Source organism: Parus major, chromosome 1 (genome assembly GCF_001522545.3).
Source record: "Parus major isolate Abel chromosome 1, Parus_major1.1, whole genome shotgun sequence".
In the NCBI taxonomy this organism is placed as follows: Eukaryota; Metazoa; Chordata; class Aves; order Passeriformes; family Paridae; genus Parus; species Parus major.
The window spans coordinates 77,414,019-77,438,123 of record NC_031768.1 but is presented as its reverse complement, the minus strand read 5'-3'; the positions used below and the strand labels follow the sequence as shown (position 1 = coordinate 77,438,123).

The following is a 24,105-nucleotide window of genomic DNA, read 5'->3' as shown; positions in this document are numbered from 1 at the left end:
GAGGATAGAAACAATGGCGGGCGGAGGGAAAGGGAATACTTCAGGCATTCTCTTTATTCGGGGGGGAGTGTGTTAGGAACATCGGCCTGACTAAAGGGTAGCAAGACACGTCTGATTTATCCTTGCCCTCCTTGTAGAGAAGTCCTTTACATGGTGTAGGTGTCCATACAATAGATTTATATCGGCTGTAAGGAAGACATTTTTTCTTGTGACAGTGTTGAGGCACTGGAGCAGGGCGCACAGAGGAGCTGAGGATGCTCCGTCCCTGGAAGCGTCCAGGCCCAGGCCGGACGGGGCTTTGAGCAGTTCGATCTAGTGCAAGATGTCCCTGCTCATGACAGGGTTAGAACTAGGTGCTCTTTAAGGCCCCTTCAACCCAAACCGTTCTGTAATTCTGTAATTATTGCTGTCTATGTAAAGAAGCCAAAGCATGAACGACGATCACTAAGGAATTCAATTCCCCCTCTTAAAATGCAGCTCCTTCCTTGCATTTATTGCTCCTTTTAGATATATTTTTATTATCAAGCTTCTGCGAATCCACACTAAGGCATGTGAGGTAAAAGGCTCTCTGATGTATCTACAAATTAACGCAAGGAAGCATTTTCCTGAGTGCCCGTCACCCAAGATGCAATTTAGAAGACAGCCCACAAGAGGTCCCACAGATATTGCTAGCCGGGGAGCCACAGCAACAATGGAAATTGCACCCTCTGCATCAATGAGCTGTCAGAGAAAGCACTTGGAAGAAAGGGGCCTTTAGTATGGGAAGAAGCCAATTATTATAGGCAAGTTAAGCTTCCCTCTGAAGTTGGATAGTGACAGTAATTACTGTCTCGCCTCCTAAGAGCTACACCTGTCAGTAACCAAGTATCTAGCATTGCACTTTGTCATCTGCAAGCCTCTATCGGCACCCTGTGAAATGTGTTTATCATTTCTTCCACTACAGACACTTTAAACTCAAGATCAAACCTTGCAGAGAAGTTTGGCTTCGCGAATTTGGTGTTCAGATCACAGCAGCCTGAACTGAGTGCATCATTCTGTGATGGTGGGTGTTATTCCTAGATTGCAAATCTGTGGATTTTAAATCAAGAGGCACTGTCTGTTATGCTAATTTGGCTGTCGTGGTGCAGCAGAATGCTGTGTTTTGCTCAGTAACATATCCTGAAGGCAGTGCCTACCTTTCAGTTGTAATATCCATCTGGCAGAAGGTACCAAGTCTTGATTAAACACCTCAAGAGCTGAAGGGATCTCTCTTGCTCTTGGGTCAGAGCATTCCTTAGTGTGTTAAAAAACTAGCACAGTCCCTGCTTTGAACAGGTTGGAAAATTATTCAAATAGTAAAGGAATGGTTTTGTGTCTTTGGCCAAAATTGTTCCCCAGGGAGCTTCCCTTCCCCCAGATTGTGTGTATCAATGTAAAGATGTGTTTTATGGTCAAGGGCTTGGTTTCCTTAGAAGACTCAGGCACTAAAGAAGGATATTGGTGAAGTGGAGGTGCCAGAGCCCAGACTCCTAAAAATACGAACTCAGTTCTCTTGAAGTTTTCTTGACCTTTGCAGGTCTGCAACTTCTGGGTTTAAAAATCTCTAAATATACAGAGTTTTTCCCAATCTTGAAATTGTTTGGATTTAGTTTAGGAGTAAGAAGTTTAGCACCATCTTGTCCCCAGGGCCTAACAATAATAGCTGGTCTATTCCCCGGCTCAGGTGCTCAGAGAGCCTTCATCCTGTAATTATTCTCAGAGCATGTCCGCACTCAGCAATATCACCATCAGCTTCTCAGTCCCTCTGGGTCACTTCACAGAGCTCTTTCCCAAGCAGAGCTCACCATGCATGGGAGAATTATTGCCCCAATAGGCAGGCTTTGACATGTAGGGACATTTTCCATATGTTTTTGACTAGCCAAGCACAAGGGAAGGGATTACAGATCTGCCAAAGTGCAGGGATGTAGAAAGGGACACCACTCAAATTCAGTGATAAAGGTGGCAAGTGTCAATTGATGTGTTCCTGGATTATGCATTGTAATGTCATCAGATAGTGTAAACAAGCAGACAATAACAAAACCCCAGATCTTCCCCCTTCCCATGGCTGCTCTTTGCTGAGCAATTTGGCTGTGGCAACCCTTAGGAAGGTATTGTGTGCTGCATGGAAAATGTGAAAAGCAGAAGTCACCACTTCCCTTGATCATTTCCTCCAGTGATTAATTATCCTCACAGTTTAAAACTGTACCTTATTTTTAATTTCAGTTATCTATGTTTCCAGCCATGGAAACAGAATTACTTTCTGGTAATTTTAAAAGCCTGTGTTCTCACTAGGTATTTATGCTTTGTAATCTAGTCTTGCTGCTGCCTTTGGATAAAGTAAGCAGCTGACTGTTCCAGTCTTGGGATTGTTTTCTTCCTCACACCAACTAGTTGAGGACTTTTTCTTGCTCTCTATCTGTCAGCAACAAAAATATAAAACTGTTTCAGCATCAGCTCCATCAATATGAACTAGACAGGTACAACCACTTTCCTCCCACAGCTTTCTACATGGTTGTTTATCTGGGGATCACACTGGCCTTTTTACCCACACCACTGCACTGGGGACTTGAATCCAGGTACATGTCCATGGTGACTCTTGAATCCTCAGGGTTGTCATTTTCTGGATTAGAAAATTCCATGCAGCCTTTGAGTTGAAACAAATAAACATATTTGGTTGTGTTACAGACATTGGTCTTAAAAATAAACCCTTTGCTGGTGTCACTGGTATCTCCTCTTAGTGTCCAAAATCCTTTATGGCACCTGTACACATTCTCAGTGCAATTTTGTATTTGCTTGTGGATCACACCAGGAAACCAACATTCTTTGGTTATCCCAGTTCTTTAGGATGTAGGTCTCACCAAAGTACTGATCCTTCTCTGAGATCATGGCAAGACTGCAAAAGGTGTGTCCTGAACGAGAACAAAAACATTTCTAAAAACCTTGTGCCTTTTTTGAGCCTTGTTTATGTTTTTCTCATCTACTTCTTGGCCTGTAGTGTTATGAAGATTGCTTATGTTTCTAGTGGACTTTAAAAGCTCCCTTTTAGCCTTGCCAGTGTAGGGATTTTTTCCTGTTTCCCGTGTAATTTTTCTGTTATTGAAATCTTTCAATGTATATTCTTTGGATTTTGGTTCCCCTTTCTTCCATCTCTAACATTACTCTTATTTACTCGTTTTCACTGATTTTTTTTCTGAATCCAGAAAGGAATTTTCTCATAGCAATTGTAATTCCTGAATTTTCATATCTCCCACTGTATGCTGTCTTCTTCCCACCCTTAAAGTACAGCAGGACAATGTGCAATCTCCTCTTTCAAAGCAGTCCTCTGAAGGTGAGCATTTTCCCCAGCAGGGCAGAGATTCAGTGCCAGAATGGAAATCTCCCAGCTTGAATTTTCCCCTTGCCTCCCCTTTCTTGCGAGAACCTGTCTTTGGTCATCTGAAGTACAGCTTGCACGGCTGATCAGCAGTAAATTGTAAATCCTGTGTTTGCTTTGGAGCGGCCACAGCGCCATTTCCTCCCTCAGGACACCGAGTGCTTTGAAGGATTGTGCTTTCTGCTGGGAAACAGATATAGAAGGGTGCAGGGGATTGTCAAGAGTGGAAACTTGGTGCAGGAATGCTCAGCATTCAAACCAGCCTTAAAAGAAGTTTGTGGGAAGTTGCTGTTTCCTTGATTGGAAGAAGAATAGAAGCTGGGCAAGGCTGTGACTCAACCAGTGAGTCAGCAGGGGCTGCTTTCTGATGAGGCCATCTTGTGTTCTTTTGCTTTCCATCATACCTTCCCTGCTGCCTGCCATGGGACAGTAAATGCCATTTACTGCTGCTTCTCTTTGCTCTCAGAGTCATTCCAGCCCATAACCTCTGCCCTGACACTTCCCACTGCACCGTCTCTCCAACTTTCTGCTTCTGTGCTCCATTCCATTCCCTGCTGGGATTTGTGTGCCTTCAGTACTCCAGTCATGGGTGTATTTAGCAGCTGCAAACTCTTGCTTTGCAGCAACAGAGACAGATTGTGACCTATTCACCAATAGAAAATCCCAGGAATGAGTAGGAATTCCCTGGAAGAAAAGACTCAGGATGAGTAGCTGATCTGGATCCTCCTTGAGGCAGCGATGACATCCGGCACTGCAGACTGTGGTTCCTCAGCCAGCCATTAAACGAGCTAGACCAGTGCTGCAGGTCCAACACACTGGTTTTGAATACATCTTATGTTAATTGTGTCCTTCTCTGTTTGCTTCCACTTATGCTCAGCTCTCAGCTGAGATCCCAGTGCTTTTCCAACATGAGATGTGATGTCAGCCAAAAGGCACTCAGGGAGTTGGGGAAGGGAGGGTGCTGCAGGAAGGAGTGGCGCCCCAAGACACACACAGCTCATGCTTCCTGGACTCAGTCTTGGAAGCTCTCTTGTTTCGGCTGAAGGGATTTTTTTTGAGCTTGGACAAAACAAATAATTTTAGCCATGCACTATTTACATCCAGGCAAGCAGCCAGGACATACCTCTGTCTATGGCTGCATCCACTGTTAAGCAAAACTGTCCTACTGTTTTATTTATTAACCAAACATTTCTAATAGCCAAGCTAATTTTATCCTTTCCTTAATGCTGGCTGACTGTGACTCAGTCTGGCTGGGAGGAGTCTCAGCAGCATGGTGCCCAGATTTTGAAAACCCGTGTTATATGGAGAGAAGGGCTGGCTGTCCACGTACCGCAGTGGCTCTGGCTTTAGAGCAGTTCACTTTACCTCCCTCTTTATGTAGATGTGGAATAAAGAAACCAGTGAAGTATTCCACAAGTGAGTTTGTTAGGCAGGGTGGAGATGATCTTGTCTCTGCAAGAGTCAGCTGCAGCTATAATTTTAACAATAACATCAGGAGGTGGTACACATATTTCTCTGTAAGTTTTTTAATGTTTTAATGCTTTATCATTATTTTCTGTCTGAATCAGTCCCCAATTTACATGCATCTCTCCCTTAGCTTCAGGATTATTCTCATACAGCTCCAGGTAAGTGAGGTGTCTAGTCTAGGCAAATCTTTAGGGCCCTTTATCTGTTCAGTGGAGAGTGACAGGTTCCTTTGGGAGGTGATTCCTCGCTTGAGAAATCCCAGAAAATCCTGCTCCATATTTCATTAGTAATTTACAAAGGCAAGCAGAAGATGTGGAGTTTACAAGGTAAAACTATGTAAGTAGTTATGTTCCAAAGATGAGGTCCTTCAGATTTAAGAGATCCTTCTGGATTTAAAATTTCAGTTACTGAAACCTTCAAGATGCAGGTAAGTACTTTTTGTAAATATGGCTCTAAGGAATAGAGAACCCAGAGTGGAAGCACAGAATATCCTAATTTATTTCCAGTCTCTAAACCAGGAATACAAGGAAGAGTTCATAAGAAAAGTAAAACAGCTGTATGTCATCCTGACCAAGTTAAAACACAATTCAGGTTCCTTTCCAGCAACATCTCAGTAGTACAGTCCTCAAACCTATTGATAAGAAAGTCACCCATAGGATCAGTTTCTGCTACCTACAAAGATTCCACATGAATATAACATGTATTCCTGCCTAAGAGGATTTTATATGGTATCAGCCAGCAGTGAGTTCTCTTAACCACTGTATAACCTTTTGTTATCCTTAGTTATCCTTTATTTACTGAACTAGCACACTGTGCAAAGGGTTTGCCCAGTAATGAGGCCGCTTGGGCTTTGGAAGAGTTTTAACCAGCCAGATTGTTTCTTTCAGACATGGGCAGAAGTGAGTTAATTCTGATTCAGATGGAAACAAAGAACAAGAGCTTGAAAAACAATGAAATCCCCACACGTGGGATCAACCAGGTTGTTTTTCTTTTAGTTCTTGATTGCAAATTCACAGTATTTTAGATGCTGAGGCCTTAAGGGAGCCTTTTGCTTTTGTGGAACTATGTCAGTGCAGAGGGCTTGCACTCAGCAAACTTATTTTCTTCCTACCACTGCCACTAGCTAGGGGACCAGTCTGGCAAAATTTGTTCCCTTCCGGGGTTTTAATCTCTGTTCTGTGATTTGTGCAGAAGGTCAGGGGAGATTCAGTTGAAGTTTAAGTGGTTAATGCTGGTTAGAAGTATAAAAACACAATTAGAAAAATTGGTTGATTCAGGATTCCTGTGGCTGGTTCCTTCAGCTGAACATGGACTGGCATGACATGACATGGAGCTCCACTGTGGGTGTGGAGGAGGCCTTTTGAATGGGGCATTGCATGCTTTCCTGAAGACTTGGGGCACACCAAGAAGGTGTGTGTGCTGCAAACGCCTCTGCAGATGTGCCTCATCTTGGCAAGACACTGCCCATTTCTGTATCATTGCTATTGAGGATTAGTAATTGCATCCAAGCTTTGCATTTCCCTCCCTTTTCCTGTTCTCCTTGTCCAGTTGCCTGTCATGAGAATGGTGAAAGCAGCCACATCTCATGTTTGTCCCTGCAAAAACACGCACATTGAGCAGCCTGACCTCATTGCTCCTATCCAGTACTATCTTACTGTGACCCTAATAACCTGGCTTTGCTATCCTTGGAGGTAAAAATTTAAGCAGGAATAGAGGGAGGAGTCCTGGTCCTGCACAAGGTGCTGCATCCCACTGGTGGGGAGTCCCACCCACCAGAGCACAGCAGTTCATGAGTAGCTGTAGAGGGAACATCAATAGAGCTGGTGCCTGTGGGGGTAGGGCTTGCATAGGAATGTTTGGCGTGTGATGAATGTGCCTTACTATTTACATCTCTCCCCCCCTTCAAGTTTTCACTGTGCTGGAGCCTGCCTACTCCACCAACTCCAGCTCCTGCAGCCTTTAACAGCTATGAGCTCTGTAGTCTATGCTTGGTAGACTTAAAAGCACTTCCCATCAGGTGTAAGGATGCTCAATTAGGAACACATGGAATGTTTATGCAGGCCTTATGCTGGAGGGAGGTTAGAAGGCTGTGGTGCTCTCTAAGGAGTTCTGGGTTCCTTTGGCTGCTGCACTGAGGAGACTCAGAGCACCATGTCTTGGCACAGGCACAGGGGCTGCTGCCCAGAGGGACCGTAAGCAGAGTGGTCCAGGCTGGACAGCAAGACTCTTGTTTTTTCATTACAGAATTAAAGGGCAGAAGGTGATTCTCTTTCTGACCATTTGTGCAAAATTCAGTGGCAAGCAGCCCAGGGCAGCAGAACAGTGGCTCCTGTCACTGGCTCTTACAGGCATGAGACAGTTGAGGCCAAACCTCTTCTGCCTCCTGATGAGATCTAAACGTCAACTTCCTAGATGCTGAACTGAGCTTGAGAGAGAGACAAAGTTACCTTTCCTCAGGGGTTTTGGGTTTTGCACTTGTAATTTAACCTGCAATCCCAACAGCCACCTGTTTGTTTAGAGGTCTAATTTGAGGCCAGTACTTCCTTCCACCCTGCTGTCAGTGTGACTATAAGCACTCCTGCTTTATTATTTTAGAGGAAATACCCTGTCCTGACTGTCACGCACCAATGCTATTCTGTGACGTCTAAGGGCAGAATGTGAGCCCTATACACATGGTAGTGACAGGATCCTGGGACTGATGATTGTGTTTTTCACATATGAATTTTTCCCTAGGCAGTACTGGCCAAGAAGCAACACATGTGGAAAATAAGATGTTACATTTATGCCTAGAGCAATTGCAATATGTATTTCAGTAGCAAGCCAAGGCTTGAAATGAGAATGGAGAAAGAGCTGCTCACTCTTCTCTTGCACAGCCAACACACTTTATTTTTCATGGGCTAAGTCTCTGTGGTGGCAGGAAAACATTAGATCCTGCCTGAGTTTTGTCTGACCAGCTGTGGACATCCTGGGTTCACTTTAAAACTGGTGCAGACACAGAGGCACATCTGGAAGATGACATTTCGTCCTCGCCTGGCCAGGTAGGATGATGCAAGTCAGAACCTTTTGGTGCCTGCCTCTCTACTTTGTTGGGATGACAGGGCTCCATAGGGGATCTCCACTGCTAATCTGAGTGGCACAGAGGGCTCTGGAGCTGGGGAGCAGCTGGAACCTCATATCCATCTATTAGGTCTGGCCAAACCTTTAATGCAGAACATCTCACTCCTACTACTCATTGGTTCCAAAACACAGTGGTGTTCCTGGAGACAGGCAGTCCTGGGTGTGGCTACTATCTTGCTTCTTGATTAGAGGTTCTGGATCCCGCCAGCAGGTTTAGCTTTCTCAAGGTTTATGGCTTTCTCCTTCCCTCTTCTGAAGATGATGCAAGCCTAACAAGCCTGTACCTCTAATTTTCTTCCCACTCACCAGTCTTTTGTCAATGCAGACTGTCAGGAGCTGTCTCATGCCTTGTTTTGGGCAGCTTGTAGCATGGCAAGCTCTCAGCATTGACTGAATCACTCCACACTTTTGAAAATATAAAATAAAACAAATACAAAAAATTCAAAATTAATACCCAGAAGAAAAGCATGTAAGTGGATAACTTCCCTGTCCAAAACAGATTTAAGGTGTGTAAGAACTGTTGTGGCTCTGACTAACTGACAGTCTGTAAAACAAAGGCACGGTTGAAACATCAACTCTTTTTTTTTTTTTTTTTTTTTTTCTTTTTTTTTTTAAGTTGTTACCATGTTAAAAAGCACCTCCTAATTTAAAGAATGGAAGTACTGGAGCTTTCAGCACATTTCTAAATAGCTCATTTTGACAGATAATCTTTTACACTATTGTGGTAGTTTGGAAGCCTTAAAAACATTGCCTTATACTGCTACTCTATATCCATCCTGCTTTTGCTGTCTAGCATGGGATTGTCACTGTGCTTCTTTTAAACAGTCTGAAGATTAACTGGGATCTCTTGGGTGATAAAAGGCCAAAGGAAGGAGCATTTGGATTTTATTAATTTTATTCAGTATTTATGCAAAGCATTTATACTTCATGGTTTAAAAGGTGCCTGTCAGATTTCCACTGTGCAGTTTTTGTACAAAATGAGAATATGTCTCTGTCCTAATGGTGTTTCCATCCATAGATCAGCTTGGGTGCTTCTCTCTTCCCAGTTGCCACCCTGTTCCTCCGATTGTACACCATGGACAATGTCCACTGTAATTCTTTGTTTAAAACTTCATGCTTTTTTTCTCTTCTGATTTCAGCTGTGACACGACTTCAGGGCATCCACTGTCTGCTGTGGGTGGACACTGAGTCTGGACAGGAGAAAATGCAAGTGAAGAAGCAGAGGAGCCAGATCAGCATCCCTGGCAGTCTGAGGCAATTCATGATCTCTGTCAGGCCACCCTTGCTAGTGAGCGTCATGGTACAGCTGAGCAACAAAGCAGCACTGCCAGTGGAGGGCCATTCCTCACCAGCACTGTGGGGAAGGTGTGAAGACAAGAGGCAGCAGAGATTGGCATCAAAACCTCACTTTAGGTGGGAATCAAAATCCCAAAAATGTGTTTTCAAGCTCTTCCCTAAAGAGTTTGTTGTCTTTCTGCCCACCCCCTCCCCTTGCCCTTGAATCTCTTAGTTACAATAGGAAAATTGTTTCACTCTTGCTTTTCCCTGTAGCTCAGCACTGGGCTCCCTTCCCAGAGCAAGTTTTTCAACTGATTTTAAAAAGAGACTGTTTCCCCATGAGACAGTGAGGAGGCAGATGTGCTCTCTGACATGCCATGGCATGTCTGCTGGCAGTGTTGTGCTCCAAGTCCAAGCTTGGTATGCCTACTGAAAGAAATGGTGTCTTTCTCATGAGAGTACTTGTCCTTGGTGACACTATCTTCTTCCTTTTCTTAGGAGAAAGAAACAGTCACATACAACACTAAAGTCTCACAGGGGCCATGAGAGGAGGCTGGAGATTGAGCCTGGAAAAATATTTGGAGTCAAGAATATTTTGAAAGATTAGGCTAGAGGGGTCAAGCATGTGAGGGGATAGATTTTCTATTTGTAGCAAATCCAGTGTCAGTCGTGTTAACAGAGACAGGGCTGGAGAAGCAGTGTGGGAAAGCAGACAGACAAGTCTGGCAGCTTCTTAATGGCTAGGGAGTTTGGATGCTGACATGCTTTTCAGGTTGTTTTGCAGGGAGGTATTCCTCCTTTTGAGGCATTGTTTTTGATGCTTGTGACCCTCGGAGAACAGGAGGATCGATCATCTATGTCAGGTCAATGAAGATGGAAGTAAACCTTTCATTCTCCTTTCCCCCTATTCCTCTTTGTATTTTCAACTCATTTTCTTATCACAAGAGACTTTCCTCAGATTTCTCTCATCATATCACTTGACCTGACACAACCTGCCTCCTGAGTTTCCTCACACCTATTTCCATTTATTTTCCTTCTTCACCTTTTCTTAGCACCCCAGATTTTAAGGAATGCAGATCCTCCTCAACTCTAATTTTTGCCTAGTATCTTCCTTTTCCTGCTGCTCAATACCATATTCTGGGTCCTTACCTCTTTTCTTGCCCTTCCTTCTCTCCAACCTCTCTTAATTTTCCTCAATATGCTTTACCTCTGTCATGGCTTGCAAACTCTTGTGTCTGTGCAGTTTGTTGTCTACAGCCTCTCCTGTCTCCCACACACCTCTGCCTGCCACTGAGTGATCAGCTTCCTCATGGGGGGAAGTGGAGGAGCAGGCACTTCTCTGTGGTGACCATTGATAGAACCCAAGGGAATGGCCTGAAGGTGAGTCAGGGGAGGTTTAGGTTGGGTGTCAGGTGGCTGGGCACTGCAACAGGCTCCCCAGAGCAGTGGTCACAGCAACTGCCTGACAGAGTTTGAGTTTGGACAACACTCTTGGGCACATGGTGTGATTCTTGGGGATGTCCTGTGCAGGGCCAGGAGTTGGACTTGATGATCCTTGTGTGTCTCTTCCAACTTGGGATATTCTGTGATTCTGTGATCACTTTTCTCATGTGTCCCTTTGACCACATCACTCTGCATCCTCCCTAGGTTCCCTCTGCTCCATCATATGAAACATCAGGTTCTTGCCCGCACTGTTGACACTGCTCAGCTTATTGCACTGTCACCCCTTGATGGGTTTGGAGAAGGCAGCCCCAGGTCCCGTGAGGCCACACAGCTGGCACAGTTCATGCTGACACCACCAGCTCACACTGCCCATTGCCAACCCAATGTGTATTTTGTCAGAGCCCTTCTGCTCACATCAACAGCCTTAGGGCTGTTTTGAATCTGATCTTAATACTCCTTTTGGCGTTAGACCCTGTAGGCATCACTCCCTATCACTGCCTATGGGCATCACTCCCTGTGATGCCTGTAAAAGCATCTGATAGCAGACAGCTACTGCAGCACCGAGTCATCAAAACCTCTGGCCAACTCTATCTCACTCTGTTTGAGTCCTCTGTCTGTGGTCCCTTGGCTGAGGAGGTAACCTTCCCTGGGTAGAGCTGTCCTTTTGTTTTCATCTTTTCAGCATGGTGAGTGCCACAGCATGATGATGACACTAGTCCCTTTAGTAATAGTGATGTTAGCAAGAGAAAAAAATACACAGCTCTGTGTTCAAGGGCCACAACAGCTATACTAAATTAGATAGAAACTGGAAAGGTACCTTGCTTGGACAGAAAATCAAACTGGGAGCAGAGAAGTTGACTCTGTGCTGACTTTCAACTGATACTCCTCATGGGAGGTGAGAATCTGAAGCTCCTGCTTTTCAGAATGAGTCAGGTTTATCTGTTTGCTGGTACATGCAGAGCTAAATTGGCAGACAGACCCCAGCCTCACACCCTGAAAGAACTCCTCAGAGTTTCCCAAAAGCCCATAAAAGCCCTTGAGGCTCAGAAGACAACTTGGGGCTGTACATCTGATGAGACAGAGGTGCCGCTTTGAGGCAGGAAGTTGATTCACAGGTCCAGGACAGAGGCAGGATGTTTCCTGGTGGAAATCATTGATCTATTTAGCGTGCTAGTGCCTGCTGTCATGCACATCTTGAGACACCTCATGCTGCCTTTTCATTGTATTAGGACCATGCCCATCCTGAGGTAATTCATGTCAGCCATGAAATGGAGTGTTTAAATTCATTGTCCGACCTAGCTTTGCCTGAGTAGCAGGGCTTACCGTGCTTATGAAAATATTTTCTTCTGCTGCCCAGATAATCACAAGTCTGGGATCAGAAAAGCACCTAACAGCAAAGGTTCAGTTTCAGTTCTTGATTTTCCAGGAGCCTTTTTACATCCAGGAAAATGAAATTTTATGTATGTGTTTTCCTTTCCATCACCTTTCCTGAACATGACTAACTCTTTCTGGCAGGACTGGGTGACCAGTCGTCTGCCTGGACCAACCCCAAGTCCACTTACTGCATTTCCTGTTGTTCCCCAGCCTGTCCAGCCTGCCTCTGTCTCCCCTAGCTGGTATCACCACACCAAGAGGTGCTGACGTATTTCCTTGTCTTGATACTTCCAGAAGTCATCCCTGAGTAGAAGAATGATAGTCATACAGTGCAGTCTATTTTTAGCCTTTCATAGACTCCTTCTCTGACTTTGGGCAGGCACTTTAACCACTCACTGTCCCACTTCATAATTTTCAAAATGGACATAATCCTACCATGTCTGCAAAGTACTTGTGGGATGATAGCACTTGGGAGGTTTTTTGCTTGGAAATTGTATTATAAAAGGGACTTGTGCCCTATTCGCATCTAGGATTTTTAAAAATTGTTGGCAACACAGATGATTACATCTCACTTTTGGGTGGGAAAATGCTGCCTTTTCTTAACTCCAAGGTACTGGTCTGCAATCTCCTTTCCATCTCCACTATTTTGAAAACACTAATTTTCCCAGTCATTAAAGGAATACTGTTTTTCCCAGCAGTAGCCAAGGTATCATAGGCAGCTGTTTATTGGGTTAATGGTTTTTCTGCTGAACATAAACTCAAAGGAGCAGCTTCGTTTCCTTTTTTTTTGCCAGTTCCACAGGTTTGGCCAAAATGTCCCGTGGTGGGTGCTGATTAGGGGTATGTGATCCGAGGGTGTTCATCCTTCTGCCTGTTGTTAATCTCTTCTGAGAAAGGGTCTCCCAAGATGAGGTGATCCTGGAGGGTTTTGAATTCCCCATACAGTGTCAGGAGAGATGAGAGGTGAATGCCATTCCCAAGCACCTAAGCAGCATGTGGCTGGCAGCAGTAGTGATGACAGACACCCCAAAAAGCGACAAAGGGGGCTCCCAGCAGCTCCAGTGTTGCCACCTCTCTTTCTCTCCTTCTCCTTTGGCCAGGCTCACAGCTGGAGAGGACAGCTAATACCTTCTTTGGGGTGGTGAATCTGACTTTGCAGCATCCCCTTTGACAGCCTCAGGAACATTTCTGGCTGTGTCAGCCAAAATTCCTGCCGGGGACTGCTGCAATGCAGCACACCACACCCCCGCCGGCGCTGAGCCCCAGCCTGGACAGCCGGTGCTGCTCTGCTCCAGCCCTGCCGCTGCCATAGGCGTCCCTCCTCCTCTTCCCAGCGAGGCCGGATGATTTCAGGTTGCTTGGCATCATCTCCTGCGGGCAGTGGCGTCCGCAGCGTGTGTCAGAGCAGCCTGGCGCACGTTCGCTTTCCGACGAGCAACGTGCTGCCTGCAGATCGCGCTGCCTCCCCGAAGGGATCGGCTGTGGTTTCGTATTTCATTTCCCTCGCACGCTACACCCGAATTCCAGGCGCTTTCTGGCTTCGCTGCTGCATGGACTCTGAGTGTAGGTACTTTGCCGTACCCAGCGGAGGCAGACGGGGCTTCCCTCGGCTCCAGGGAGTGGACCATGAAGACGTCAATTGTATTCTTGCTTTGCATCTCAGTTTTCCCAGGCTTTTCCCAGGGCAGAGTTGTTAGAGAGGATGAAACTGGTTTTGCCGAGTGTAACGTGTTCTTCCCTGGACAAGTCCCACCCGAAGGATTTACGGAGCCGTTCCATGTGAAAATCTGTCAGCAGTACAACAAAGAGCCACGCTTTGCAACCCTCTACAGTACTAAGGACAAAATCCCTCTTTATTCAGCTTTTAAGTTTACAAAGCCAGCTCAAAGTGAGGAGGAGAACTGGCTGGTTGAACCGCAGGTAAGGCAGCTTTTCCTTTGCTGTAAAGCAACTTGTTCCTGGAGAACATTTCTTCTGGGGCGAAGCTGGGGCTAGAATTTTGGCAAAGGAGGCAGGAACTCTGCTTGTTGAACTTCTTTTGGTATGAATTTAGCATGAGCAGAACCTATTTTTGTGCTTGGAACTGAGCAAACAAATAGTTTCTTGTCCCAGGGAGCTTATAATGAAAACGGAGAGGCTGATGCACGAACGTGCAGTGCCAGGGGAGAGGAAAGCCCTTTCTGACACCAGTGATGTGTTTGTCCTGCCCAGCCAGCTCTTGTGGGCAGGGAGCACTGCTGGTGGGTTAAACATCGCAGTGTCAAGTTCAAGTTTGTTCTTGCCAGTATGATCACAGTGTTGATAGGGGTTCTTTAGCTTCACTGGGCAGAGATAAAGCATCCATTTGTGGTTCACCAAGTTGATGCTGCAGCTTTTCAGTGTGTCCCAGTGCTGTAGACTGAGGTAGGAAAATGTGTTGCTGTATCCTGGGGCGTGCAGGCTTCAGTCAGGTCAGAAGTATGCAGTATAAAATGAATTTTGCCAGAGCCTCAGTGGTTTTTGTCTCCCCTGACACTAGGCATGTTTAAGCAAGGCCTTCAGGCTGTCCAATTTAAAGGAAATCCTTTAACTCTCCTTTTTTCCACCCCAATGCTTCAGGTTTTTCAGCAGTGATAATAAGGAATATTGTAGCAACATTAGGCTACCCCATTTGAGCTCAGGGAAGATGTTCAGTGTGCAAGGGTGCTTTTATAGGGCAGGAATGGCTGCAGTTTCAGAGCAGTGTGTTAGGAGTGTGGCCCTCAGCCACTGGATATTGCCACAATCAGAGCTCACCCCTCCGCCAGGAGAATGCTGTGCTTATTTTCTCGTGTGTGGTGATGAGATACTAAGGCCACAAGGCCACAGGCATTGAAGACAGGAGATATTAAGTAGTTATCTTCAGCCTGGACTGTGTTCTGGCTCTCTGGGCTGTGTTTTGAGTTACAGGAATTTCTAAGGGCCTTTTGATCTGAGCTCCTTGCACTTCATAGGCAAGCTGTGGGAGCTTGCCCTTTTAAAACAGAGGAAACTTTTTGCAGATTGTCATTACTGAGTTGTTGGGAGGGTGGCAAATATTTAAAGCGTAAAGGGGACCTAGGCTGGCAAGAATCTTTGGTCAGTGCCTTGGAAGCAGCAAGGTAAAGCAGCAGAGATGAGATCCTTTCCCATTTGCCTTGGCCAGTGACACCCTTCATCACCTCAAGCCCTCATATCTCCTCCTGCTTCTTGTGGTCCAGCTCTCCCAACCTCCATAGGTGGGCTCAGAAGCTGTTCCTGCCATGGAGCAGTGGGTAGCCTCCTTCCCCCTCACCCAGTAACTTCAATTCTCCTAGACCTCCCTTTAGTTGGCTTCTCTGCCCTTCCTGCTCCATCCCTTTTGACCCCTTGTCTTGGTTCCTGCCAGCGCTCCAGAGTCCCAAACCTTGTGTGTTCTGCCACCAAAACCTTTTGCAGCCTCAGAAATAATAGGGCAGGTGCTACCTTTATTTGCTCTGGCTTCTCCAGAGCAGCCTCACAGGTTGACAGTAGTTCTTATTTGATACTAATGGGCCTCCTTCATCTGTTAGTGAAATGCACGTGTCTCAGAGACAGGGGTTAGCAACTCTGCAGTTCCCTGGAGGAACCTCTGACTGAGACATAAAAGTACTAGGACCAAAAAAAAAAAAAAAAAAAAAAAAAAAGCAGAAGAATATATAAGGGAAAGAAATCAAGAATATGAAAAAGTCCTGTAACTCAAGAAATAAGTGCACACAGCCCTCTCAGACACTGCCACTTGGAGGAGAGAGTGGGGAAGAGCTTCCACACCCATTATGTATGTTCTACCAAAGCTAGATCAGATGGCTGCTGAAGTGAACCCTTAGCAACACCTGCTCTTCAGCATAGCCCAGCGAGCTCGTATCACCAATTTTCTGGGTAATTTCCTTGCCAAGATAGGGATAGCTGGGTATGAGCTGGCTCAGCTGCACCATGGCATGTGCTTGCACATGGAGATACACACAACAAAGGGAAATAAATCACTATAAAAACACTCTCAGCACTCCAGTGAGGGCCTCAAGGTTGTCATATGCTTTTTTGGGGGGATAATGATGTAAGTGGTGAGGGCAACATCTTGCTCCTTCCTTAGGATTGTCTGCCTGAGAAACAAGTGCCAAATGTAGCAGAGAGGCAGTAATTGGGTGAGAAGTGTGAGGAATGTCAGTGCCACCCGCTGCGGATTGGCAGCTGGAAACAATGAATTAATTCAGCAATTAGGGAAAAATTAGAGAGCAGGAAGGGTAGGCTGATGAGCAGGGTACTGATGGGACTCCCCCAGGCGAAGGTCTGAAAACCTGCTCTGCTACAGAATTCCCAGGGATTGAGAGCAAGTCACTTAGGTGTCTTCTACCTCATTCCATTTTGGTTGTCTGAAAATCTCTGTGTTTGATTCTTTCTGTAGCTTAGACAGAGATGGAAAACTCCAGAGTTGCTTTTTCCAGCCTAATTTATGAGGGGCTGGATGAATGACCTTGTGTTTTCATTTGGCTAATGGCTACCACCAGGCAGATGACCAAGGTGGGATTCTTGCCCAGCTATAGTGCAGCTACCTCTGAGTTGCTCTTGCAATCTCTCTTGGTAAAGTGTCAAGAGAACAGGTTCTTCTAGAGCCACTCGAGAATGTCCCACTACAGAAACTTCAGCATAAGAGGCAGTGTGCCTCTTCCCTGAGGTATGAATCCCACACTAAGGCTGGATCAGACGTTTCCACTGCAATCAAAGGTATAAGGGTGCCTGAGAAAGTAGCAGTGGGAGAGGGAAGCTGAAGTTTGGGGATCCTACATACCAGAGCGGGGAAGGTGGGGGGGGCAGTGTCCTGCCTTGTTAAATGACCAAACTCAATGGAAGTTGCCTGCCCTAATAACTGTGTGTTGCCACACTTTTAATGCCTCTCTGCCTCTGTCCCTTCTGTGAAACTGCACCCTCCACTTAATGACACCCATCAGTATTGTTATGTGTTAACATCCCTACAGGTTTTAGGCACATAAGTTATTTTTAAATCTCCATTCTATGATAAGGAGTTTACCTGTCTGCTTGGATTTTGCCCTGAGCTGTTTGGACAGGTGGCTTCATGGCTGACTCCATGGACACAGATATGTTTTTGGGGTGACACAAGACAGAAGCTTTTTGAAGCAGGGATGAAAGGTGTCTTGCAATACAGATTAGATGCAGTGCCGAGACGGCCTGCCTTTGGGACTGAGCTGGAGAAGGCATGAAAATCTCAGGTATACATTAGTTATTACAAACCATAATAGGAGATATTATAAGCATAATTAGGTGATGTCAGAGCCTTACACATGAACAGCACATAGCTGCATTTTTATCATATTCTTTTTTAATTGCACCCAAATAATCTCAATGGTATGTGCAAAGGCCTGCCCTGGACAGGTAACCAGGGACATATTTTCTTGATAGGCTCCTCAAGGTTTGCATGCAGCAGCTCATAGGGAGAGAGAAATTAAGTTTATTCTGCTTTGTGTAGGTTGTCAGTTTCTGCCAGGAGGCAAAGCTGATCAATCTTAGCTCTATGTATTCTTGTAGTATGGCGGTACTCACCATGGGAGTGAGACGGGTGATTATCTGAGAGGATGTAAAACTCCAAAGCACTGAGGAGAGTTCCTGGGCACAGCCTCACAGCTATGTCCAATCCCCCTCACCACTTCCATGCAATTAAACACACTGGGTGCATCCCTTGTCCCATGACACACCATCATCTCATCGGAAGGGGAGAATGGCAAGGGAAGGGAGGCAGGAAGAGACAGTGATTTTTTTGTGGAATGCAAAATGTCTGGCTTCATCAGCCAGTGCAGCCTGTTTTTTGGGGTGACTGAGGAAGGGGAGCAGAATAAGTCTTTTTTAAGCAGTGCATTTAGAAGAAGCTTTGACTTGTGCATCAGCACATGGGCGTCACTATGGTCCTCCCAGTCCTGAAGCAATAAGCACCAGATGCTTAAAAAAAACAAAACAGTATGAAAGCTCCTTAGCAGGAGGTGGGGTGATGCAGCCTTCTGCAATAGCCAAGCTTGGCACTATGACCAAGCTTGGTGCAGAGGGAGCTCTGCGCCTTGACTGCAGGGGTTTGGCTGATGCAGGAGGCCAGCCAGAGCTTGGTTCCCAGGTGAGGGTGATGGACAGTTGCTGACACTGCCCCTTCCATCCTGTCTCTCAGCACAGGCTGGTGAGGAACTGTGAGGAGGTGATGTGGCACTAAGAGGATGCAAACTCTGTGTAAGGTTGCAAGGACGTAATTGGATATCTGTCCAAGTACACTGCAGGGTGGTCAAGAGACAAGGATGGATGACCTGTCAATGATTCAATGTAGACCATGAACTGTCTGCCATAGATGTCTCTAAAGTGCACATTAGATAGTGCAGTAAACAATTTATGGGCCAGGGGCAAAGGCAGAAGGTTTAATTGGGCCAGCACAGTGCTGGGAGTGAAGGGCCACACCCTCTGAAGCAGAGACTACAGAAGGCAGTGACTGCCAGAGATCGTCTGCCACCCCTGAATTTCTGGCAATATGTTCACCCTCTAATCTGAGGAACAAAATGACAATTTGGAAGAGCCCTCTGGAGCGGCTGCAGGCAGTGTCAGAATAACTATGGATCAGACAGACCTGTGGTCACCTGAGAAAGACCTGAACACACCCTGACATTTAGTGCTTCTCCTCCTACTGCTCTTTACCACCTCCGCCTGCCCCTTCCCTCATGTGTGGCTCCAGGACAAATTCCCGCTGCAGTAATTGCTACCTCTGGCTCCACTGCATGGAAACCGCAGACACAAGCAGGTAGCACAGATTCCATCGAGGACTTTTGGGGATAGCACCCTCACCCGTGTTATGCCAGGAGCTGTGTGGTCATTAAGGATGAGGTTCAGACTGTTAATGACAGGAGGATACTGATGACCAGCCCTGCAATAGTCATAGGGGCTCACTGCTGTGTCTCCTGTTCAAGGTGGGGTAGTTCAGGTCACCTGACATGATGTCTGGCTTCATTCTTGCTTCTTACACAATAAGTAGTGAGAGGTAAATGCCTGCTCTAGACATCTTATCCACCATGGCTTGTTTGGTTTATTTTCTTTCCTCATGGCTTGAATTTGATAGTTCAGAGGGGCTTAAGGTGGCATGGTTAAGTTCTTAAATGGCTTGCAGTTACCACCACAGAAGGAGGTGAAAACATGACCCTAAATCTAGCCATCAGTTGGTCTTAAAAATCTTTTCTAGGACAAATTAAAAGTTAGAGGCTTGGTATATGATGTCTAGTGAGATTTTGAAGTCTGCGGTGTGCTGTGTACCAGACTGGAGAGTTGCAAATATCCTTTGGAGCCTAAACCAATGTGTTTGGCAGAGAAGTTAAGTAGAGAATGCATTCCTCTGAAGCACTTCAAGGAAAGTAAGGATATAATCCAAGGCACAGCATGTACTAGTAGTCCTAATGAAAAGTATATATCAAGGCCCATTTTACACATTGTTTTCTAGGAAGGTGAATTGCATGCAGTAATTCTTCTCTCTACTCTTCCAGATAGATGATCCAGAAAACGACTTACATGAGATGGTGCATGAAGCTAATATCGGTGGCACTGTGGCCAACCTTGGTGCAAATCAAGCCCTGACCTCAGACTACAAGGGCTCTGGCTATGAGAGAGGCCTTCTCAATCCCAGTTTGCTTAATGAGGAGGATTTCCAGGTGGCCACTTACACACTCACGAACGCTGTCCCTCTGAGCCCAGCTCTGAGCAAAAGCTGGCACAGAGACATTGGGAAGGTAGTGGAGCAAGCTCTGACCCCTCACTGTTCCAAGATGGATCATCTGTATCTCCTTGCAGGTGCAATTCCTTCCAGTGTCCAAGTTAATGGCAAGGTGTCAGTGCCAGAGAGCCTCTGGCTGGCAGCCTGCTGTGATGCTCCAGAGGGATGGTCCCTGGGACTAGTGAAAAAAATCAATGATGAAAACAGCTTGGCAGACCTCACGGTGAGAGAGCTGGAGAAGCAGCTTCTACCAGGAGTTCACTTGTTCAAGGGCAACTGTGGGGAAAACAAACAAAGCCAGGAGAAAAGAGAAGCAGTATTGCAAGTTGTCAGTGAGATCCGTTCTGGAGAGCAAGTAGGAGCAAGTAACAACCAGGAGACCAAAGACAGTGGCTGGGTGAGAAGAGTGGCTGGCATCATTGCTACCCCTTTCATCAAACTTCTGGAACTCCTCATTTACATCTTTGTGGAGCTGGTGAAATTTGTGTTTTATTTTCTGTGGCTTATTGTAAAGCAAGTTGTTGGTACAATTCTGGATGGAGTCTACAGCCTGTGGAATGGGATCGTGTCCTACCTTAAAGCCATCAGTATGGTGCTCATCAGCATCCCCTATGATGTTGGGAGAGTCATCATCAACATATTTCTGGGCTTCCTCCAGATTGTTCAAGATGTGGTGTCCCTCACCTACAGGATCCTGAGCATCCCCGTGGGGTTCATCCTTCACCTTGCTGCTTTCCCTTACCACTCCATCTGTGCCATTCCCTCTGTCCTTAAAGACATGGCCACTGGGATTGGGGGCACCTTCTTGCTGGTTATCGATGCCACAGCCACAGTTCTGCATGGCTTTTATTACCTAGCTGGTCACATTGTCAAACGGTTTGTCCCTAAAGGCTCTTCTGATGACTGATAGGGACAGAAACCAAGGCTGCAGATACATGGAATGAAGGAGGAGTGGAGCAATGCTTTAAGATACGTGGCCAAATGCTGTCAATTTCATTCTGGTATTTATTGTAGTGACATTAATAAAAATGAACTGACTGGGGAATAACTAGGAGGCCCAAGGCAATGCCACTCGGGGCCACCACCACTGTAACTCGAGTTCTGTCTGTTGTAAAATGTTCGGGTTTTATCGGTGCAGGCCACAAAGTTTCTGTGATTTGCAGGTGTCAAGATGCTTCTTCTGGAAAATGCACACTAAATGTGGTACGAGATAATTTCTTTCTGGCTGTGATGACACTGAGACGTATGCAGTGGCAGTGAGTTCTGCAGAAGCCCATCCCTTCCAAGGAGCAGGTGGTGGTGGTTAGGGGGAGGACAGGAGTTACAGAGGGTTACTGGGACTTGATGAAAGGAGAAGGAGGCAAGAGTGCAAGGACTTGGGGCTGGAAAACAGCAGGGAGCAGGGTGGAATGGGGGCAAGGTCCTGCTGTTGGCTGCATTGCTCATTTCTTTGGTGTCCCACTGGTAGAGGGGATGCAGCTGGGTGTATCTCATAGTCTTCAGGCCTTTCCAGACATCTGAAATTGCATGGATCTTGCTTCAAGGAAAGACCCACTGACCATTTTTTTTTGCATGATGGGAAAGCATTTTTCCTTAGCCATACCAAGGTCATCTTCCCCCAACCCTTCCTTCCTGTCTGGTGACCACTTAAGGTCTGAACCCTGAGTCTTCAAGATGTGGTAGTCTCTGAAGGTTCTAAGCCCATGAGTGTCTTAGCCCTGAAGCCCTCCTGTCTGTTCACAATTCTCAGCAGATCTGGGAGCCACACTTTTGGATTCAAATCTGTTGCCACCTGCCTTGTCTCCCTTGAGAGCTGACTGCTCCTGAAGCATGGGGGAACCATGGACTGTCAGGTGGGAGGAGAGGCAGAAGGGATCCTGGGCTGCAGCGCTTGTTTTGCTGTTTGAAGACCCACCTGGTGAGCCTACACACAGACACCTTAATGCCAGAGGTGGAACCAGCTCCTCTTCTGTACTGCTCATCCTCTTTGCTCGCTCTTCACCTCTTCTTCCCTCTGCCAGCATGAGCCATGTCCCCCAGCATCTGCAACACTGGAGCTTGGGCACACATCAGGGCTTTGCAGGGGACCAGCAAGTGTTTGCAGCTAGATGAGGGGGACAGAGACATCTGCCACTGCTGGAGAAGAGCACAGGAGTGCTGTCCTTCCCTAGGGCTTGGCTCAGCAAGGGCCTTTGGATCTCTTGGTGCAGTTGACTGCAGGAGGGAGGTTTCCTGTCTCAGCAGCATTTACTTTGGCTGGACTCCAAGAGGCATTTGGGAGTCCTTCATACATGGTTGCTTCCTCTCACACCCATCTGTGTCTCTCCCTCCAGTGCCAGATTGGTGTGGATCTCTGATGTACCATAGCATCCCATAATGAGTCCCAGGAGTGAGAAAGCTGGTGCTGCCATCTCAGTGCTGTGTTGGTGGTGGCCTGTCCTGGGTTGAAGAAAACTCAGTTACTAACATGGTAGTTTTGCCTCCCTGTATCATGTATCCTGCAGCAAGGCTGAGCTGGCATGGATGGATTTAGAGGGAAAAGGAGATTTGGCTGGTTCATGATGGGACAGAGTTGTTTATTTAGCTCTAGAGCTGTGTTAAATGCAACCAGATGTGTGTGCCAGCCCAGCACACCTTGGCCTGGTGGCATGCTGTTCAGCAGTGATGCAAGTGGAAAGCTGGGGATGCCAATGATGGTGACGAAGTGGGGAAGCAGTGGCATGAGTGGAAAGAGAGGATGATTCCCTCTTCTCACCCTTCATGGGCCACCACTGGTTTATGGAGAAAGAGAGGCTGTCTGCAAGCAGAACTGGCTTTGCTCAAAAGGAAGGGCAGCTTTTGTGTGCCAGTTGTAGTTGGGTAGAGTCTATGGTGTTTTGCTATAGGAATGCTGGGTACAAGGGGAAAGGTCACTGCTCCTAACTGAACTTTGCATGTCTGCACTCAAACATGCCTGGTCTGCTGTTAAGACAGCTGTGGAGCTGATTTCCCACTCCTTCATGAGACCCTGTCTCAATCCTGGTACTCCTCTAGGGCTATGTGGCAGCTGCCAAGGCAGGAAAGAAGCCAGCTCAAGCCCTAGGGGATGCTAGGATGGGGTGAGAGGGGCCCCAGGATCCCCAGCAGCCTCTGAAGGCACATGTGATGGCAGCAGCTCCCAAGTGCAGCCCGAGCACTGGGGAGAAGGGGTAGCTGCTCCCACAGCTGTCTTGCACCTTCTGTGTGGCCTTATTTATGACCCATCTTCACTGTGTGGCACTGCACAGCAGCCAGCCACGCAGTTCCTGGGGCTCTGTACCCACAGCAGCTTCCCTGCACCTGAACTCGGCAGTTCCTGCATCCCAGGTCCAGCAGCATCTCCTGTGCAGCTCTGCAGATGCAGTGATGTGGGAGCTCACGTGCTGATAGGCAGCAAAGCTGAGGCACCTCAGGAGATCTGCATTGTCAATTTGCCACCACTGTTGCTGCTCCTCCTAGCTTGGGCCAGCATGTCTCTGCTGCAGCCATGACTTCTCACAGCAAGTGTACAGTCCTTGAAATCTAAGGCGCAGCAGCTCTATTGGATTTGGGCAGATGTGCAACAGTATTATTAAAATTGTCTTAACATGCTCAGATTTTAAATGCTAAGAACAGTAACTGGCATGGGGCATTTCTCTTCTATGATGCATGTCTGAGCAGGCAGTGGGAAATCTTGAACATCAAGCAATTATCACAGAACGAGCAACATCCCGTAAAAAACCCACTGTTTGAGATTCTTCTTATCTAGGCATGATTTATGGCTCCTGAGCTTTACTCTCTCCTTGGAAACGTATGGCTTCAACAGAATAAAATGACTATTCCTAAGAGAGGCTGGTATCACTTTCTGTCACAGTTGCAAATGAGATAATACAACCTAGGGTGTCCTGACTAATCAAGAAAACACCAGCAGCACAGTTTTTCCTTGTAGCAGCTTGACATCTGATATTAATGGCTCTTTTGTGCTTTTTAAACAACTTTCCTTTCTCAAAGCACTCTAAGATTCAATTTATTAAGCTGCAGAATAAATTGGTAAAAGCTGAGATGTTGCAGGCAGTGAATATGACTCTTGTGTGTGCCAGGAGAGGGGACTATTTTATTCTTGTGAGATGCAGCTGGAGTGCAGCATGATAGCCAGTTTTCATACAGAAATCACAACACAGCAGCACAGCTCTTCACAGCTCACAGGTAGAAACTCCCTCTTGTGCAGTGCTGCTCCCTGGACTGGCTTTGTCACAACTTCCTTACCTTCCCTAAC

At 46.4% G+C, this 24,105-nt stretch overlaps 1 protein-coding gene and 1 long non-coding RNA gene across 3 annotated transcripts; both read left to right on the top strand.

Annotated features, from left to right (window-relative positions):
- Positions 1–27: 27 nt before the first annotated feature.
- LOC117244703 lies at positions 28–13,255 on the top strand. The gene is made up of 3 exons (XR_004498257.1): positions 28–1,042; positions 9,115–10,633; positions 13,171–13,255. It is a non-coding gene; the product is annotated as an uncharacterized LOC117244703 (long non-coding RNA).
- A 38-nt stretch (positions 13,256–13,293) lies between these two features.
- ENDOD1 (endonuclease domain containing 1) lies at positions 13,294–23,890 on the top strand. 2 transcript variants are annotated; one of them, XM_015626198.3, is made up of 2 exons: positions 13,294–13,990; positions 19,606–23,890. In XM_015626198.3, the coding sequence occupies exons 1-2, from the start codon at positions 13,697–13,699 to the stop codon at positions 20,737–20,739; spliced, it is 1,428 nt and encodes a 475-aa protein (XP_015481684.2). In that variant the 5' UTR covers positions 13,294–13,696; the 3' UTR covers positions 20,740–23,890. The 2 variants fall into 2 exon arrangements, with proteins under 2 accessions (XP_015481684.2, XP_033371951.1); XM_033516060.1 differs by lacking the exon at positions 13,294–13,990 and adding an exon at positions 16,438–16,807.
- Positions 23,891–24,105: the final 215 nt, after the last annotated feature.